This window comes from Prenolepis imparis, unplaced genomic scaffold (assembly GCF_030444845.1).
Source record: "Prenolepis imparis isolate NDT839.2.m4 unplaced genomic scaffold, iyPreImpa1.0 SCAF_3, whole genome shotgun sequence".
In the NCBI taxonomy this organism is placed as follows: Eukaryota; Metazoa; Arthropoda; class Insecta; order Hymenoptera; family Formicidae; genus Prenolepis; species Prenolepis imparis.
Window position 1 is genome coordinate 15649593 of NW_028141161.1, and position 14877 is coordinate 15664469.

General features: G+C 35.7%; 2 protein-coding genes across 4 annotated transcripts; one reads left to right on the forward strand and one right to left on the reverse strand.

The window, feature by feature from the left end:
• Positions 1 to 436: 436 nt before the first annotated feature.
• LOC145934100 (uncharacterized) lies at positions 437 to 7433 on the forward strand. 2 transcript variants are annotated; one of them, XM_083034366.1, is made up of 6 exons: positions 437 to 633; positions 795 to 1079; positions 1196 to 1289; positions 1384 to 4952; positions 5126 to 5287; positions 5373 to 7433. In XM_083034366.1, the coding sequence occupies exons 1-6, from the start codon at positions 595 to 597 to the stop codon at positions 5595 to 5597; spliced, it is 4374 nt and encodes a 1457-aa protein (XP_082890492.1). In that variant the 5' UTR covers positions 437 to 594; the 3' UTR covers positions 5598 to 7433. The 2 variants fall into 2 exon arrangements, with proteins under 2 accessions (XP_082890492.1, XP_082890493.1); XM_083034367.1 differs by having other exon boundaries at positions 1384 to 4940.
• Positions 7434 to 10431: 2998 nt separating this feature from the next.
• LOC145934102 (uncharacterized) lies at positions 10432 to 14370 on the reverse strand. 2 transcript variants are annotated; one of them, XM_083034369.1, is made up of 4 exons: positions 14246 to 14370; positions 13787 to 13980; positions 10948 to 13323; positions 10432 to 10610 (listed from the first exon to the last, which is right to left on the reverse strand). In XM_083034369.1, the coding sequence occupies exons 2-4, from the start codon at positions 13948 to 13950 to the stop codon at positions 10571 to 10573; spliced, it is 2580 nt and encodes an 859-aa protein (XP_082890495.1). In that variant the 5' UTR covers positions 13951 to 13980; positions 14246 to 14370; the 3' UTR covers positions 10432 to 10570. The 2 variants fall into 2 exon arrangements, with proteins under 2 accessions (XP_082890495.1, XP_082890494.1); XM_083034368.1 differs by having other exon boundaries at positions 10432 to 10613.
• Positions 14371 to 14877: the final 507 nt, after the last annotated feature.

Here is a 14877-nt window from a genome sequence, read left to right on the forward strand (position 1 = left end):
AAAAAATACTATTTTTTATTCATATTTTTATGTAGGCATTATTAAATGTGATAATGTTAAAACATAACAACATGACAAATTAAGTGACAATAAAATGCTTCAACAAAGAAAATAATTTTTAATCTATTTACAAATGATTATATAATTTATAATTTTTTTCAAAAAGTGTTTTGAAAGAACGTTCATCATATAAACATTTTGCATAAGATGCGATTTTATTAATTTGTTTAATTCATGCACAATTCAGAGAGATATAATTATATTGGCGATATACATATATATATTTTTACAAGGGAATTATTTTGTCGAGCGTCTCTTTCTCTCTTTCTCTTTTTCTTTCTCTTTCTCTTTTTCTTTCTCTCTCTCTCTCTCTCTCTCCCCCTTTCTCTCTCTCTCTCCCCCTTTCTCTCTCTCTCTCCCTCTCCCTTTCTCTCTCTCTCTCCCTCTTGTGTTGCGTGAGCGTAGCCAGTCGTAGCGTAGCGGCAGCCAAGCGAATTACGGGTAACAAACAAAAGTATCAGATATCAAAGAGTTTGAAGATGACCGATTACATACAGTGTTTTGATTTCATTTCATCTGCGGCAAAACAGTGAAATGTCTTCGGATACCGGAAAATCGCCGCGAATCGAAGATGTAAGTTTCTCTTTAGTGTTATTTACACTCGCAAGCTCTACGGTTGCTCGTTTAACCTAAATCTATCACTGGAGATAGTCTGTCGAGCGATATTTGAAAATCTTTTTTTCATTAGGTGAAATAAACGGATGAATGTTCATATGTTAAATTTTCTTTTTTAGTTGATCTCCTCAGATGATGATACTTTGGGATCCTCCGTAAGTCTGAGTGTTGGGGAGAATTCCGTGCGTATTAAGAAAAAAGCCAAATCTACCAAAGAAACTGAACAATTATTGGCTGAGAAGAAAGATACGCGAGATAAATGGTGGTTGAAGAAACCTGAAACACGTCTAGATGTTTTATTAGGTGCCAAGAATGCAGACGCAAAGATGAAGCAGTCTCCAACTCCTACGTCGGATGTCAGCTCTTCTATGAAAGAGTTTCTCGAGAAGGAAAGAATGTGCAAAGTAATTGATTAAATCATGTAATATTGTAATAAGATATTTTTTATACTTTAATTTAGAATAGGGTTGCAACTATTTACTATTGTTGTATCTAACATATTACTTTGTGTGTTTTTTAGGCAGTGTCAAAAAGCGAAGGAGAATTGAAAGATGACACGTTATGCGATATACTTGCATCTGCAGCTTTTGATAAATATCCATCAGATTTTGAAAGTAAGTTTCTATATAATATATAAAATATTAAACAATTTTTTACACAAATTTATCACATATTTGTATTTAATTGATATACTTATATTTATTATAGATGCTACTGATGAGGATATTGGCAGTATATTGGAGGAAATGAGCAAGATTGCTGGAGCGTTAAGTCCTAATTCAGGTCCCGAACATACCAAATCTGGTGATTCCAGTAAAAATCCTACCGAAGAAGAGAAGTCAGTGGAAGAATTATTAGAGGAAGCTGAAAAACTAGTGAGGAAAAACAGTAATACTTTGTCAAAAAGTATATCTAAATCTGATACTCTAGTACCAGAAGATAATGAAGATGAAAGCCTAAATAGAGTAAGACAATTAGAAGCCGATATTTTTCAATTAATAGAAGATGAAGTTCATAAAGAAACAGAAAAGATAAAGAGAAGTCCAAAAAATGAGAAAAAACGAGAAAACAGTCCCGGATTTGAAATCGTTTACGAAAGCTTAAGTAATTTGAGACCACCGAAGACATTGGAACTTCAACGAAGAAAGTTTGAGGAACAGAAAGTTGAAATATCGAGCAGTTCAGATTTAGATGATCCGATTGAGAGACATTCCAAGTCCGAAGAATTAAAGAGCACGAAGAAAATGGAAATAGAGAATGAGAATCTGCAGAAGGAAATCACGGATGTGGACAAGAATTTTTTCGAAGATTTGTTGAGAAAATCCAAGGAAAAGACGGAAGGCGGAATATCTGGGAGTTCTAGTTTTGGGCAGGAAGATTTCTCACATTTCTTAAAGTTGCTTCAAGGACAAAATATGGACAAAAAGGAGCCAGAATCAAAAGAGCCTAATGCAGTCTACGATCTTTTTTTGAAATCTACCAATGGTGAACTATCAATTGTAGAGGGTCAATTAGTTGGTGGCAAAACTCCGGAGTTTCCTGAAAAAGAATTTTCTGAGATATTAGAAAAGGAATTATCAGGCGCTAATGATGCAAACGTTGAGCACGAAATTAATGAAAGTGATTCCAGTGTTAGTGAAAGACAACGAGCATGTAATTCTCCATCAATTATGGCAACATTTTTGCAAAAATCTACCAAAACTAAAAAATTTGCATCAAAAGACATAGAAAGAGAGAGCAATAAAATTGTAACAGAAGGGAATAAAAAGGTGGTTAATTCTGAAGGTGAATTGTATACGGTGGGATTGACGCCAAGATTAGAACTGTTTGCAGATGCAATACCCAAACTAATGGCTGAAAAAATAAATGAAAATGTAAAGGAGAATGTGGAAAATGCAGATTTGGCACATAAAGAATCTGTGTGCGTAGAAGCAAAGGTTGATATAAAAGTGGAAAATTTGCATGCTGCTAAAGGATTCAAGACTTCTAGAATGGATCATCAAGAAGCATTTGGTCATAGTGTTTCGAAAAAAGAAATAGATCCATCTAAAATGGATCGCGTGGTTAGTGCACCGAGCAATAAACAATTAAAGAAAGAAATAAGATTTTGTAAGTCGAAGAGCTACGATCAAATATGCCAACCTCCTCTGAGAACCTCTCTCGAAAATATCAGAATTAACAAAGCATCGGATGTGTCTAAGAAACCTGTAAATTCAGTCTCTAGAAAATCACCAGTGATAAAACCAAAAGTGCAATCCCGATCAATTCCCAAAACTATATCGAAACTTAATGCATTTCCGAAACCAAAACTGGATTCCGCTAAAGCTGGATCCACATCTAGTTTACTAGCTACGTGCAAAGGATCCCAGTTGAAATCGCCCGACAGTTACAGGAAAAATTTGATGGCTGCCGGAGATTCAAAGCAGATTACAATGAAACGTGATTGGGAGATGTTATGTTGCGAGGAGAGGCATAAGAATGCGCTTTTAAAGCAACAGTTGGAAGCCGAGGCGAAGTTGTACAAAAGTCAAATCGAAGGGATGCGTGCGTCTTTCGAGAGTGAATTGTTTACCTTGAAGAAACAGAATATAATTTTGAAAGCGAGAGTAGACGAACTTTCTCTGAACGAGAGGCTCGTGGAAATTCCAGCTAAGAACGATACAAAGATCGTTCTTCTAGAAGAAGAATTGGAAAAGCAGGAGAACTTAATCCGCGCTTACGAGACCGAAAACAAGAAATTGATGCAAGATACGAAACGTATGCAAGAAGAGCTGAAGAGTTTGCAGTCTAAGCAGAAGATCACGGTATCGGAGGTGAACGATATGCAACAGCTCACAGATCGGGTGAAGGATCTTCAGGAAGAGACGTTGAAGCTGAATCTCGAAGTGTCTGAATTGAGAGAGAAAAATGCCGATTGCCTGCTGAAAAACGATGACTTGAATCAACAGAACAGTTTACTCATGGACGAATTAGAAATGTTCAAGGAGCAGCTGAGAGCGAAGAACAATTTCATCACGGATCGGTTGCAAGTGATGACCACCGCGGAGTTAGAACTGAAGAAACAGATAGAAGATACGAGTATCAAATTGAGCTCAAAGTCGGAACAGCTGCGAGTGACGAAGCAGGAACTGGAGAAGTTTCAGCAAGACGTATTACCTTTGGAGAAGGAACTGTTAGAGCTCAGAGTTAAGGAGGGGAATCTGCAGGATAAATTGCAAATAAGTAAGAGTCACACCGAACGCGAGAAGCAGCTGACCCAGAAGCTCAAGGATCAAGTTCTTCTGGACAATAAGAAAATCATAGATTTGAATAGGCAAGTGCGCGAGTTGGAGCGTATACTCAAAAGGAAGAATCCCGATTCGGTCTCGGCTCTCATACTCACCGCCAATTCGGAGCAGGAGAAGATTGGTTCCGAGAAAGTAAAACTCCTGGAGGAAAGAATTACGAGTCTCGAGAACGAGATTAAAACCAAGGAGGATATCGCGCAACAAAATTTAGTTGACCTGCAGAAGAAATTCTCCGACATGAAGGAGAAGTACGTGACGCAGATAACGGAATTGGAGGCGAAACTGTTGGAAGCTACCACGAAGGAACACAAGTTGTACAACGACATGTTTACGCAGACGATAGTCAGGCATTTCGAGAGCAAGAGTATGGAGAGTAACAACAAGAGAGACGATAAAGCTTTAGCGATGGAAGAGAAGAAAGATCAAAAAGCGATGAAGATTGGACCAAAGTCTCAAAATCCGAAAGAGGACGCCCATCTTATCGCCACTATAAGAGGCTTGAAACTGGAAATCGCGAACAAAGATAAAGGGATCTCGAAGATAACCAAGGAGTATCAGGAATTACAGAAGACGAATCGGAGATTGCAGAAGGAACGGGAGAAATTGTTGAATGATCGCAGGAGCTTCCGAAGCATGGATTTTGAGAGGGCGTTTCGAGGACTGAAGAACGGCGAAGGAAACGATCAGAATTCAAATGTCTATCAGAACGGACACGTTTCCGACTCGCAAAGACTGTCATCGTCGACACCAAAGTTATATGATCCTATGCAGTACACGGAGAACGGCAAAAACGGAGTTATCAAGAAGTTAACTAACGAAAACGATATTTTGAAAGAAGAGTTGAATAAGATGAACAAGGACTTCATGGCTCTGAAGAGCAAGAGGTTGCACGATTTGAATCTCTTGCAGGAGGAACATGAACGGGAAATGGCTACTCTTGTGAAGGAGTACAGCGTCAAATTCGGAGACTCTAAAGTGGTAAAGTTACAGGTTTGTAATGCTTAACAAGCACTTGGCTCTTTTGTATTTTATTTGCTTTTTATTATTTAGTTGCACAAAAATTAGATCTTTGCTTTGCTCGTGTAGAATAAACCTTCGCTTCGCTCATATATTTATTATGGTACTGAGAATCTTTATTGTAAGTCATAATTTTTATTATTCAGGGTCAGATTAATACTCAGGGGGCGATCATATCACACTTGAAAGAGCAGATCGAAAAGTTTAAAGACTACAAGGAGCAGGTAGTCGTGCTGAAGGCTGAAAGAGAACATTTGGAGAATAAAGTAAAAACAATGACCGGGAAAATCAAGTACTTATCAACGCCGGTATGTGAAAAATATTTTTATTATATTTATTATTATATTTTATAATCTTAAAAATGGCTCTCGACATGATGTTTTTTCATTTCAGGGAACGGAACAATTGCAGTTGCTGCAGGATAAGATTACGATTCTCCAGCAACGACACGAAAGCAGAGAAATGACCTTGCAGACGTTAGTTCGCGACTTACTGAGGAACCGAACGCAGTGCAAGGATTGCAAGAACGAGAAGGGTAAGAATCGTCAGCTTTGTTACTTTCGGCAGGAACTCGATCATATTGTAGAAATGCTACAGGAGATCGCTAACGTCCATTAATATCGTAGAATCGAGAAACTGTCTTTATCATCGTACAATGTCTTTATTATAATCGTACAAAATCGGATGGTTCTCGATTCATAATCGAACATTGTGATAATTTTGATAGAATTAAGACGCGATATTTTAAATAATTCTCGTGAGAGACATTAGATACATAGATATATAGATATAAGTGCGTAAACGCGTTCGCCCGCGTTACATTTAGCCAAAATATTTAGTCGACTTCCGTCGACTCTTCCAGGATTTGAGCATTATTATCGCTATTAATGCGCAATCTTTCTCGCATTTATGATACATCGTTCGTTCTGCGAGTTCGTGCCTATCGGCGTGAAATTCGCGCATTATTCGGTAGGCTCGGATCACTGCCAAATAAAACGTTATCGCGAACTAGTAGTCCAACTATTAACGAACGTATTGTGTATTACAATTTTTTACAGATTTTTTTTCTATCCGTCAATTCTCTTGCCGCGCGTTATAATATCTCGAAATACTGCCTAATTTATTAACATAATTGATTTTTATTAAATTAGAAAATTTTTAGAATAATGAATTAATTTAGAGAATAATTCTTTTGAAGGATTAAATAATATTTACTTATTTATTTATTTATTGACTTTCGGAAAAAGAATGCACAGCTGCACAGAGATAATTTTCTCTTAGAATTTACTTTGAAAATCATGGTATTCGTGGGGCAATATGGTATGGAAAGAATTTAATGAGAATTACTCTGATTAATATTTATCACAATAAAAAATAATATCTATCACAATAAAATATAAAATGTTTGATTAATTTTACTATATTATAGTTAGTAAATTTTACTTTTACCATGATTTTCAGAATTTCAGAAATTCTAAGAGAAAATTCTCTCTATGTGTTTATATAACAATGCACAATTACTTATACAACTTCTTTTTCCATCGATCTCGCTGCAACTTTTTCGTTTTTATAACGAATCGTATGATACGATAATTTAAGGGAGAGAAAAGAAAAGAAAGTAGGAAAAAAATAGAATACACTTGAAGAAATAGTCACGTATACAATTTTTTGTTTCGGCGATAGACTGTGTGCTACTTCTTTCTTCTTTTCCTTGTATTTTCGTTCGATTGATCTCTCGATGATTTTGTTTCAAATATAGTATCATTTTCATCTTTATTCAATTTCTATTAATATTTATTTGCTGATCTATCTTTTACGTTTGGTGATAAATTTTATGAATCTTTTTCTATATTTGATCGATGTGCGATTCGTCTTACTGTCATGCTGACTTGTCCGCCCGAGCCCTTGTTCGTCCCTTTAAAACCCTTTCATCTTGTATGTCTTTCGGAGTTGCTTCGCTATTTCGCGTAATTTTTGCAATCGTAGTGTTTTATTTTTAATTCTGATGTATTTGACCTTTATTTCAATAAGTTGTCTAATTTCCTGTTCTTTAATTTTTCTTCATCGCGTTGTAAATCTTGATATTGATTTGCCGAACTATCCCTTATTCTTGATAATAAACTTTATAAATATTTTTCTATTCTTGAGCGATTTGCGGATTGTTTCACCACTATCATGTGCTGACATGTCCGCCCGAGCCCTTGTCCCTCCCTTTAAAATAATCGCATCTTGTATGTCTTCAGGAACTTCGCGGGGTTGCTTCGCGTAACTTTGCAATCGTTGTAGTTTTTTATTTTTGATCTTAACGTATTTGGCTTCATATCAAGCACACACACACACACACACAGTTTTGTAATTTCCTCTTTTAATTCCTCTTCTTCCCGATGTAAATTTTGATGGTATTTATTTGCCGAACTATACTCCATTCTTGATGATAAACTTCATAAATATCTTTTTCTATTCTTGAGCGATTTGCGGATGGTTTCAAATTGGTCCATTATTTCAATTACTTGATTCTGTTGTAATTCTATCTTTCTCACTATTTCTGCATATTCTTCATCTTCTCCATCTGTTTTGTATGCTCTCCGAGAGATTTTCGCAGAGTTGATTCGCTATATCTCGCAAATTCTCTAATCGTTGGTTTTTTATTTCTTATTCGAATGTAATTGGCCTTTATTTGAATAAGTTCTTTAATTTAAAAGAGAATTTTATATCTCTAAAATTTATAAAATATATTATCTCTTTTAATGTAGGTACTCGTTCCAAGAGCAGCAGTTGGTGTTGTTATTGGTAAAGACGGAGATATGATAAAAAAGATTTAAGCAAAAAGCGGAAGTAAAAAAAGGGATGCGTCTTCGATATTATCTTTCTTCTTAGGAAAATTTGGCGTTTCTCGTTGTCGTGGCTTTTGGACCTCTGCTTTTCGCACGTTTGTTCGAGACCTTTGCTTTTTGCACGTTCTGTCTTTTTTGATCATCTTCATCTGATGATGTCTCATTGTACATAGAAGAAGTTCTTGCCCTTTTCCGCAATAATATGCCATCATTTTGCACATTCTTTCTGATCATTGTTAATTCTTTCGATGCATTACAAATAACTTTCACGTCTGTAAGTTTTGACGTTGATGCTGCAGCCTGTATGTTTTCTACTTTTGCTTCCGTTGAATTCTTTTCTATGTTTACATCCTCGACATTTTTAGATTTTACTTCTACTTCCGTTAATTGATTCTGGTTTAAATATTTTACTGTAAAACACAATTTTACTAAAAATTAATAAAATATCTTTCTTCAAAAATATTATAAAAGATACAGAAAACAATACTGTAACTAATAAAAAAAAATAATACAATATACTTTTTAGACAGGACTTGCACGTGCTTCGAATTGTTTACGTGCTTCCTGTCTTTCATCAAACACTACAAAAATAATCAAACATACAGAATACAATTTTACTATAAAACACAATTTTACTAAAAATTAATAAAATATCTTTCTTCAAAAATATTATAAAAGATACAGAAAACAATATTGTAACTAATAAAAAAATAATACAATATACTTTTTAGACAGGACTTGCACGTCGTAATCCTCTCACGAGTTGGTATTCATCTTCATCACTGTAAAAGGCGTTAAATACATCTTTGGGAAGATCTTTGCAAAGTTTATTCGCTTTATCGCGAAACCAGTATGCTGGTTTCTTTTTTTATTCCGCTTGAACAATTTCTTCAGTAGTTTGCCCTTTTACATGTTCCTTTTCGTAATTCGGATCATTCGAATGGCTTGACTTTAGTTTTGCGTTTTTTTGTTGCCAATTTTCTAGTAACGATTTTAAACCTTCATTCTCTTTCGATTGATATGACAGTGACCTTTTCTTTTGTATGTTTATATCCTCGACATTTTCTTTAGATTTTATTTCGACTTCTGGTTGCTTCCGATTATTATCGTTTCTATCAACGAATTTATCCATTTTATTAGTTAATTGGTCTTGGTTTAATTCTCGTACTCCTCTCATTATTTAGTAGTACTCCTCATCTGTTTGTTCATCGCTTTCAAAATCATATAAATATGTCTTTGGGGAGATCTTCGCGTAGTTTTTGCGCTACATCACGTAACTCCTGCAATCTTTTAATTTTTTAATTTTAATATTTGATCTTTATTTCGAGTATATATAGTATTATATATACTCGAAATAAGTTTTAAGTCTTCCACTTCATTTATTACATTATTCTCCATGCTTTTACTGTTCGAATCACTATTATTGTATTGATTCTTCTAAAATCTCCAGCTGAAGCACTCAAAGACTTACTCGCGTGTAGCTCGACTCGTGTCTCGTGTTTACAATTTTTGGTTTTGACGCAAATTGTCTGGTATTTTGTTTTTCTTGTTCTCGTGTTTCTGTTCGATCGATTTCCCTCGATAGTTCTATTTCAAATATAGTACAATTTTCGTTTGTGACTTCAATATCTAGGTCTTGAATTTGACTTTGTTCGTTTCACGATCAAGTTTCTTGCATGATGTGTTTCAGGCATGATCTCGAATTGTGTCTGTTTCTTCTTCATTGGTTTGCCTTATTGCGCGTTTGTTGCAATTTGGAGCATTTGGACGACTTTTTATTTCCACATTCGTGATTTTCGAATTGTTTTGCAACAATTTGCACACTTTTTTCTTTTTGAATTCATATTTAAATGACAACTTCTCCTTTTTTACGTTTTCGACACTTTCTTTGGATTTTTTTTAGCGCGAACTGTATGCTACTTTTTTTTTTGCTTGTGTTTCCGATTGATCGGTTTTCTTCTATGGTTTCGTATGACTTTATGAAACAAACTTTCGTCGTTGTACTTTGTATCGTTTACTGATTTTCGATCTATTCTATAATTATTTTCTATAATTATAGATAGTTTATGAGGTAAATAAATTAAAATATATAATTGCATATCACAGATTTATTACAAATACAGAATTATTCTATATATGTTATAGAATATGATATCATATGAAATTATTTTAAAATACTTTGAAGTATTGCGAAAATGAATTAAATAATATAAAATAATTTATAATTAGAGATTATATACAACAGAATAATTATTAAAATAAATATAAACCCCGATGATAACACGATAAAATACATAATAATAATAAAATTATAAATTTATTTATATATAAAATATAAGTTAATAAATTATTATTTGACCTCAAATTTTTGTATTCCGCGAGACATTTCTTTTTTTTTAATTATTAAATTGCAGTTTATTAAATAATAATACTTTATTAAATTTTCGTGCGTTTTCTAATATTCTAATATTGAGAAAAGGAAGAGGAAGGGAATTAAAAAATAAGAGTAATGAGTTTAACTACGCGCGACTTTAATACTATTTATTTTCGGACAAAATATATCTTCTTAGAGATACATATAACATTTTTGCGGGATACACACACGCTGTACATTAATATACATTAATATTCTAAGTATATTTGGAAACATCACATACATTGCAAGAAAATATTTTTAATTAGTAAAATAATAAAATCGACAGAAGCAGGTTCAGAGAGCGGTTCAGTGCCATTTTGGGAGTCAACTATTTTTTCCTTTTATCCGACTATGAAACGTTGCATCTGCTGCACCATGTTGCTGCTGAAAGAATATTATATTTTATAATATATCAAGAATTCTTAAATATATACATATTTAAATCTTTTATTTTTTTGTATCTTTTCTATTGTTTTATTATTATTATGTGTTATATCGTGTTATCGTCGGTGTTTATATTTATTTTAATAATTATTCTGTTGTATAGTCTCTAGTTGTAAATTATTTTATATTTTCGCTATACTTTTTAAAGTATTTTACAATAATTCCATATGATCTGATATCCTATAATATATATAGAATAATTCTGTAATATGCAATTATAATATATTTTAACTTATTTACCTTATAAATGATCTATAATTATAGTGTGTCTTACCCAAACATTTTTTTGCCATTATAGATAGAAAGTCCGTAAACGGTACAGAGTGCCACGACGAAAGTTTGTCTCATAAAATCATACGTTGTAGGATACTTGAAAAGTTCATAGTCCATTGATTTGGGAATGGTTTTTGATTCCATTTTCTCGACGCTTGCGTCCTGCAAATTCCGTTCCCATTTTGTTGACAATCGATCATTAGATGCGACCCTAGAAACCATCCTCTTAGCAGATAATGTTCGTTGTTCTCGATTTTGTTCAGGAACATGAGAAGCTCTGATAACTCGACGAAGAGAAGCGAATCGCGATAAGTCCTTGACATTCAAATTCGATGATCTGCGACGTAATTGTCTAATAGAGTCTCTTTCAGAAGACTCTGCAAGTCGACTCTCGACTGATCGAGCTACCCGACGTTCCTCCAGATTTCTCATCTGTTGATCGCGTCGGGCATCTGATCTCTTTTCCAACGAACGAAGGATTCTTTTTTCGTAAACTGCTCTATTCGCTCTGCGATCCATTACTCGCATCGAAATTGTGTTGCGTAGTTTAGAATTACGCTCCACACGCATCCTGGATTCTTCGCGTGATCTCGAGCTGTCGTCGATCCTTCGCTCGAACGATTTTCGCGAGTTAACGGTAGATCGTTTCTCCAGAATCCTTCGGTGAGAAATTCGCAGTTCCGGGTCTCGTTCTAGACGTCGATCTGCCGTCCTGGACGCTTCGCGCGATCTCGCGTTCTCGTCGATTTTCCGCTCGGACGATCTTCGTGAATCGAGACGCGTCGTATCTGAATTACTTCGTCGTTCTAAGACTCGTCTTTCCGGAACTCTCCTAGACGCTCGTCGTTCAATTTGTTCGCGAGATTGCTGCGAAACAATCCTTCGTTCGTCGCGAGATCGATAAACGTGATTCGTTCTTCCACGTCGCTCCAGAGTTAAATCTCGTCGCTCTGTTGAAGAATCTTGTGATTTGCGATCTCTAGACTCTTTGCTTTTCGCGAGTTCCCGACGATACATCGAATTACGATCGACCGAACGGGAAGGGCGAATGTGTCTTTCTTTTCGTTCCCGACTCGAAATGTCTTCGAAATCGTAAAGTGAACGTGCTGGAATAGTCCTAGAATTCTCTCTCGCAGCGTTTCCGCGTGAATCACGTTGACTTATGGTCCTCTGCGAACGATTTATCCTTTCTTGACGTACTTCCTCGGACGAAACTCGCGACGTCGTACGATCATCGAGAGATCTTCGACCAGTAAGACGATTCTCAACTCTTTGGTGCTCGATACGGTTTCTTTCCATAGATCGAGTCAAAGATCTACGTTCGGAGGATAATCTGCGTTTGCTAGATCTTTCAATGTTTGATTCAATCGATCTGACTCGCCTATTGTTAAGTATCTCGCGGTCGAAATCATTGACACGTTCCATAGACCGAAACTGCAATCGACGATCGTTGGATCTAACAAGATCTCCGCGAGAATTCCTAGTGACAATCGAAACACGTGATCTGCGTTCTTGATTAGCAACGCGATCGAGAAGAGCGCGGCGGGTGTCGAGGGATCTTTCTCGATTTCGGCGATTTAGATTGTTGTTACGATCGATGTCCCCTCGTGCGATATTTCCCGAATGAGCCTTCAAGAGACTTTTGCGATTTTCGCGACGATTTAATCGTTCCGCATCTCGACGTTCGACGGATCGTGATCCACGTTCGCGTATCTCGGATCGATAATCTATGCGAGTTCGCGTCAGATCTCGGTAATCGCGACGGCCAGCTAGAACATCGCGCGATTGTTGCCGATTGATTTCACTCGGTCCTCGTCGTTCCATCGAGAGTAATCTTCGATCGTTTGTACGAAGCTGAAGATTCGGAGAATTTCGTTGGTCCGCCGAGCGATCAATACGATTTTGCCGATGCGCGATTTTGTCAATCTCGCGTCGTTCACGTATGGATCGGGAATTCGTACGGTCGACCACACGGCGCTCGGAATCTCGCACTGTAGAACGGCGATCGGTCGCTCGGATGGATAAATCCTGCGATCGAGAGAGTCGAGTGGCGGAATCAAACGAGTTTCTGGCATCCGCGATTTTTTTAAATCGAGATTCTCGAAGTCGACTGATTTCGTTGTCAGGTACGCGAGTCCTGGATCTTGAAAGCCTCTCGATTGCTCTTAGATTTCTGGATGATCGTTCTTCAATCTTCTGTGAACCGATCCTAGACTCGAATCGATCGAGACTCAGCGATCGAGAGATTCTTCGAGATGTAGGTGATTTGGATACTTTAATTTCATGATCGTTGATTGGTTTGGTAATTCCTTCCGGCTTAGTAATCAGATGTGTCGACATTTTGGCGAATGGATTTAAATTTGGACAGGCGTCCACCCTAGAAATTATACTTCTATAATTTTTATTTTAAATGATTTTAAAAAAGAGATAAGATTTATTAGAGTGATTTTTTTATTTATGACTAAATATTGGTAAAACATTTTTATAATAAATAAAATATTATTAAAAGGTTATATATATATATATTAAAAATGTAAAAATTAATATACAATAAATACCTACTTTCTTTTCTTTTAGAGATATTATATAAGATATTTAAGTATTTAGAAATATTATGGGTCTATTCTGTAAAAATGCTCTATACTTTATAAGCTATGTAGCACTGCAGAGCAAAAAAGAAAGAGCGAAGAGCGAAAAAAAGAAAGAGTTACAAAGCTACAGAGCTTATAGAGTGAAACTTTTCTTGCAGAATATACGACTTAATGTAAAATATTAATGTAAAATTAAAATTATAAGCATTTTTTATAAATATATGAAAAAAATATTAATTTAGTTTATACTCATGGGGAGCTCGATGCGTGAGTTCGGGTCCTGCGAGACTACCGGAATGTCCTTCCCTATCTCTAGACACTAGTCCTAAAGTCAGACATGCGAGCGATACTATTAAGAGTCCAATATATTGCCACGATCGTACGGGCAAAACTACGTGACGTGTACGTCGCATCCTGTCGCAAAATATCCAAATTCACGTTATCTGTAATTAAAACAATTTTATATTATATGTAGTATAGTTTTATTATATATAGTTTTGTTTGTCATTACAAGTTTTAAAATACGTGTAAAAATTGCAAGAACAAAAAAATATATTTCTTTTTTAGATGAAAAAAATGTTCTGTCTTTCCATTTTCTTTTATAAAAAAAATTTGCTTCGAAATTTGTAGTAAAATCTTTCGTATTAACAATAAGTTTCACGCGGCTTTAAAATATCTCAAGAGAGTCTAGGCGTCGATAAGCCATACCTGAGAAATTCAAGACTGCCAAGTAAGTTCACCGTATTCCTGGAGGGCTTGAAGAGCTCTTCACGTTTTCGCGAGATGCTCTTCCTCAGAGCTCTGGAAAGCTGCTGACGCTGATCGTCCCGAGGGAGCGGTTTTTATACCATACGAGACCCGCGACGTAATTCGATAGAAACGCAATTCATCGCTTATCAACAGCGACCACATGGTGCCCCATATACTAGTGCGACAAGATTTCCTTGTACAAAGCGCGGACGGGCAATGTTGCGAGCGGAAAGATTGGAAAACCGCAATGCGTTTGGGTTAACCAGCCGGAAAATTGCGAACCAGAATGGCGGTCGATCGTGGGTGTCCTTTAAAGCTCGTTGAAGCTTAATTCCGAAAGATCCGAATTGCTTTCGAATTATTTGACCGAAATCCATTTTAAATTAATAAATCCGATATAAATGGAGATATTAACTACAGAAATTATATTCTTTCATTTTTTAAATTTAAATCAGCGCGATAATTAATTTTTTTTATAATTTTGCTAACGCCCTGTAGAAAATATAGGTTTACGAGTTCATTAAGATACTTTATGTTTGAAACGAATGGATCATTCTAATACAATTTTGCTACAATTTATACTATATTCT

Coding starts and splice junctions, on each gene's coding strand:
- LOC145934100 (XM_083034366.1), top strand. CDS start 595: ATGTCTTCGGATACCGGAAAATCGCCGCGAATCGAAGAT. Junction 1,080..1,195: donor AGAAGGAAAGAATGTGCAAA/GTAATTGATTAA, acceptor TGTGTTTTTTAG/GCAGTGTCAAAAAGCGAAGG. Junction 5,288..5,372: donor TCAAGTACTTATCAACGCCG/GTATGTGAAAAA, acceptor TTTTCATTTCAG/GGAACGGAACAATTGCAGTT.
- LOC145934102 (XM_083034368.1), bottom strand. CDS start 13,950: ATGCGACGTACACGTCACGTAGTTTTGCCCGTACGATCGTGGCAATAT. Junction 13,324..13,786: donor ACGCATCGAGCTCCCCATGA/GTATAAACTAAA, acceptor TATAATTTCTAG/GGTGGACGCCTGTCCAAATT. Junction 10,614..10,947: donor AATGGCAAAAAAATGTTTGG/GTAAGACACACT, acceptor ATATTCTTTCAG/CAGCAACATGGTGCAGCAGA.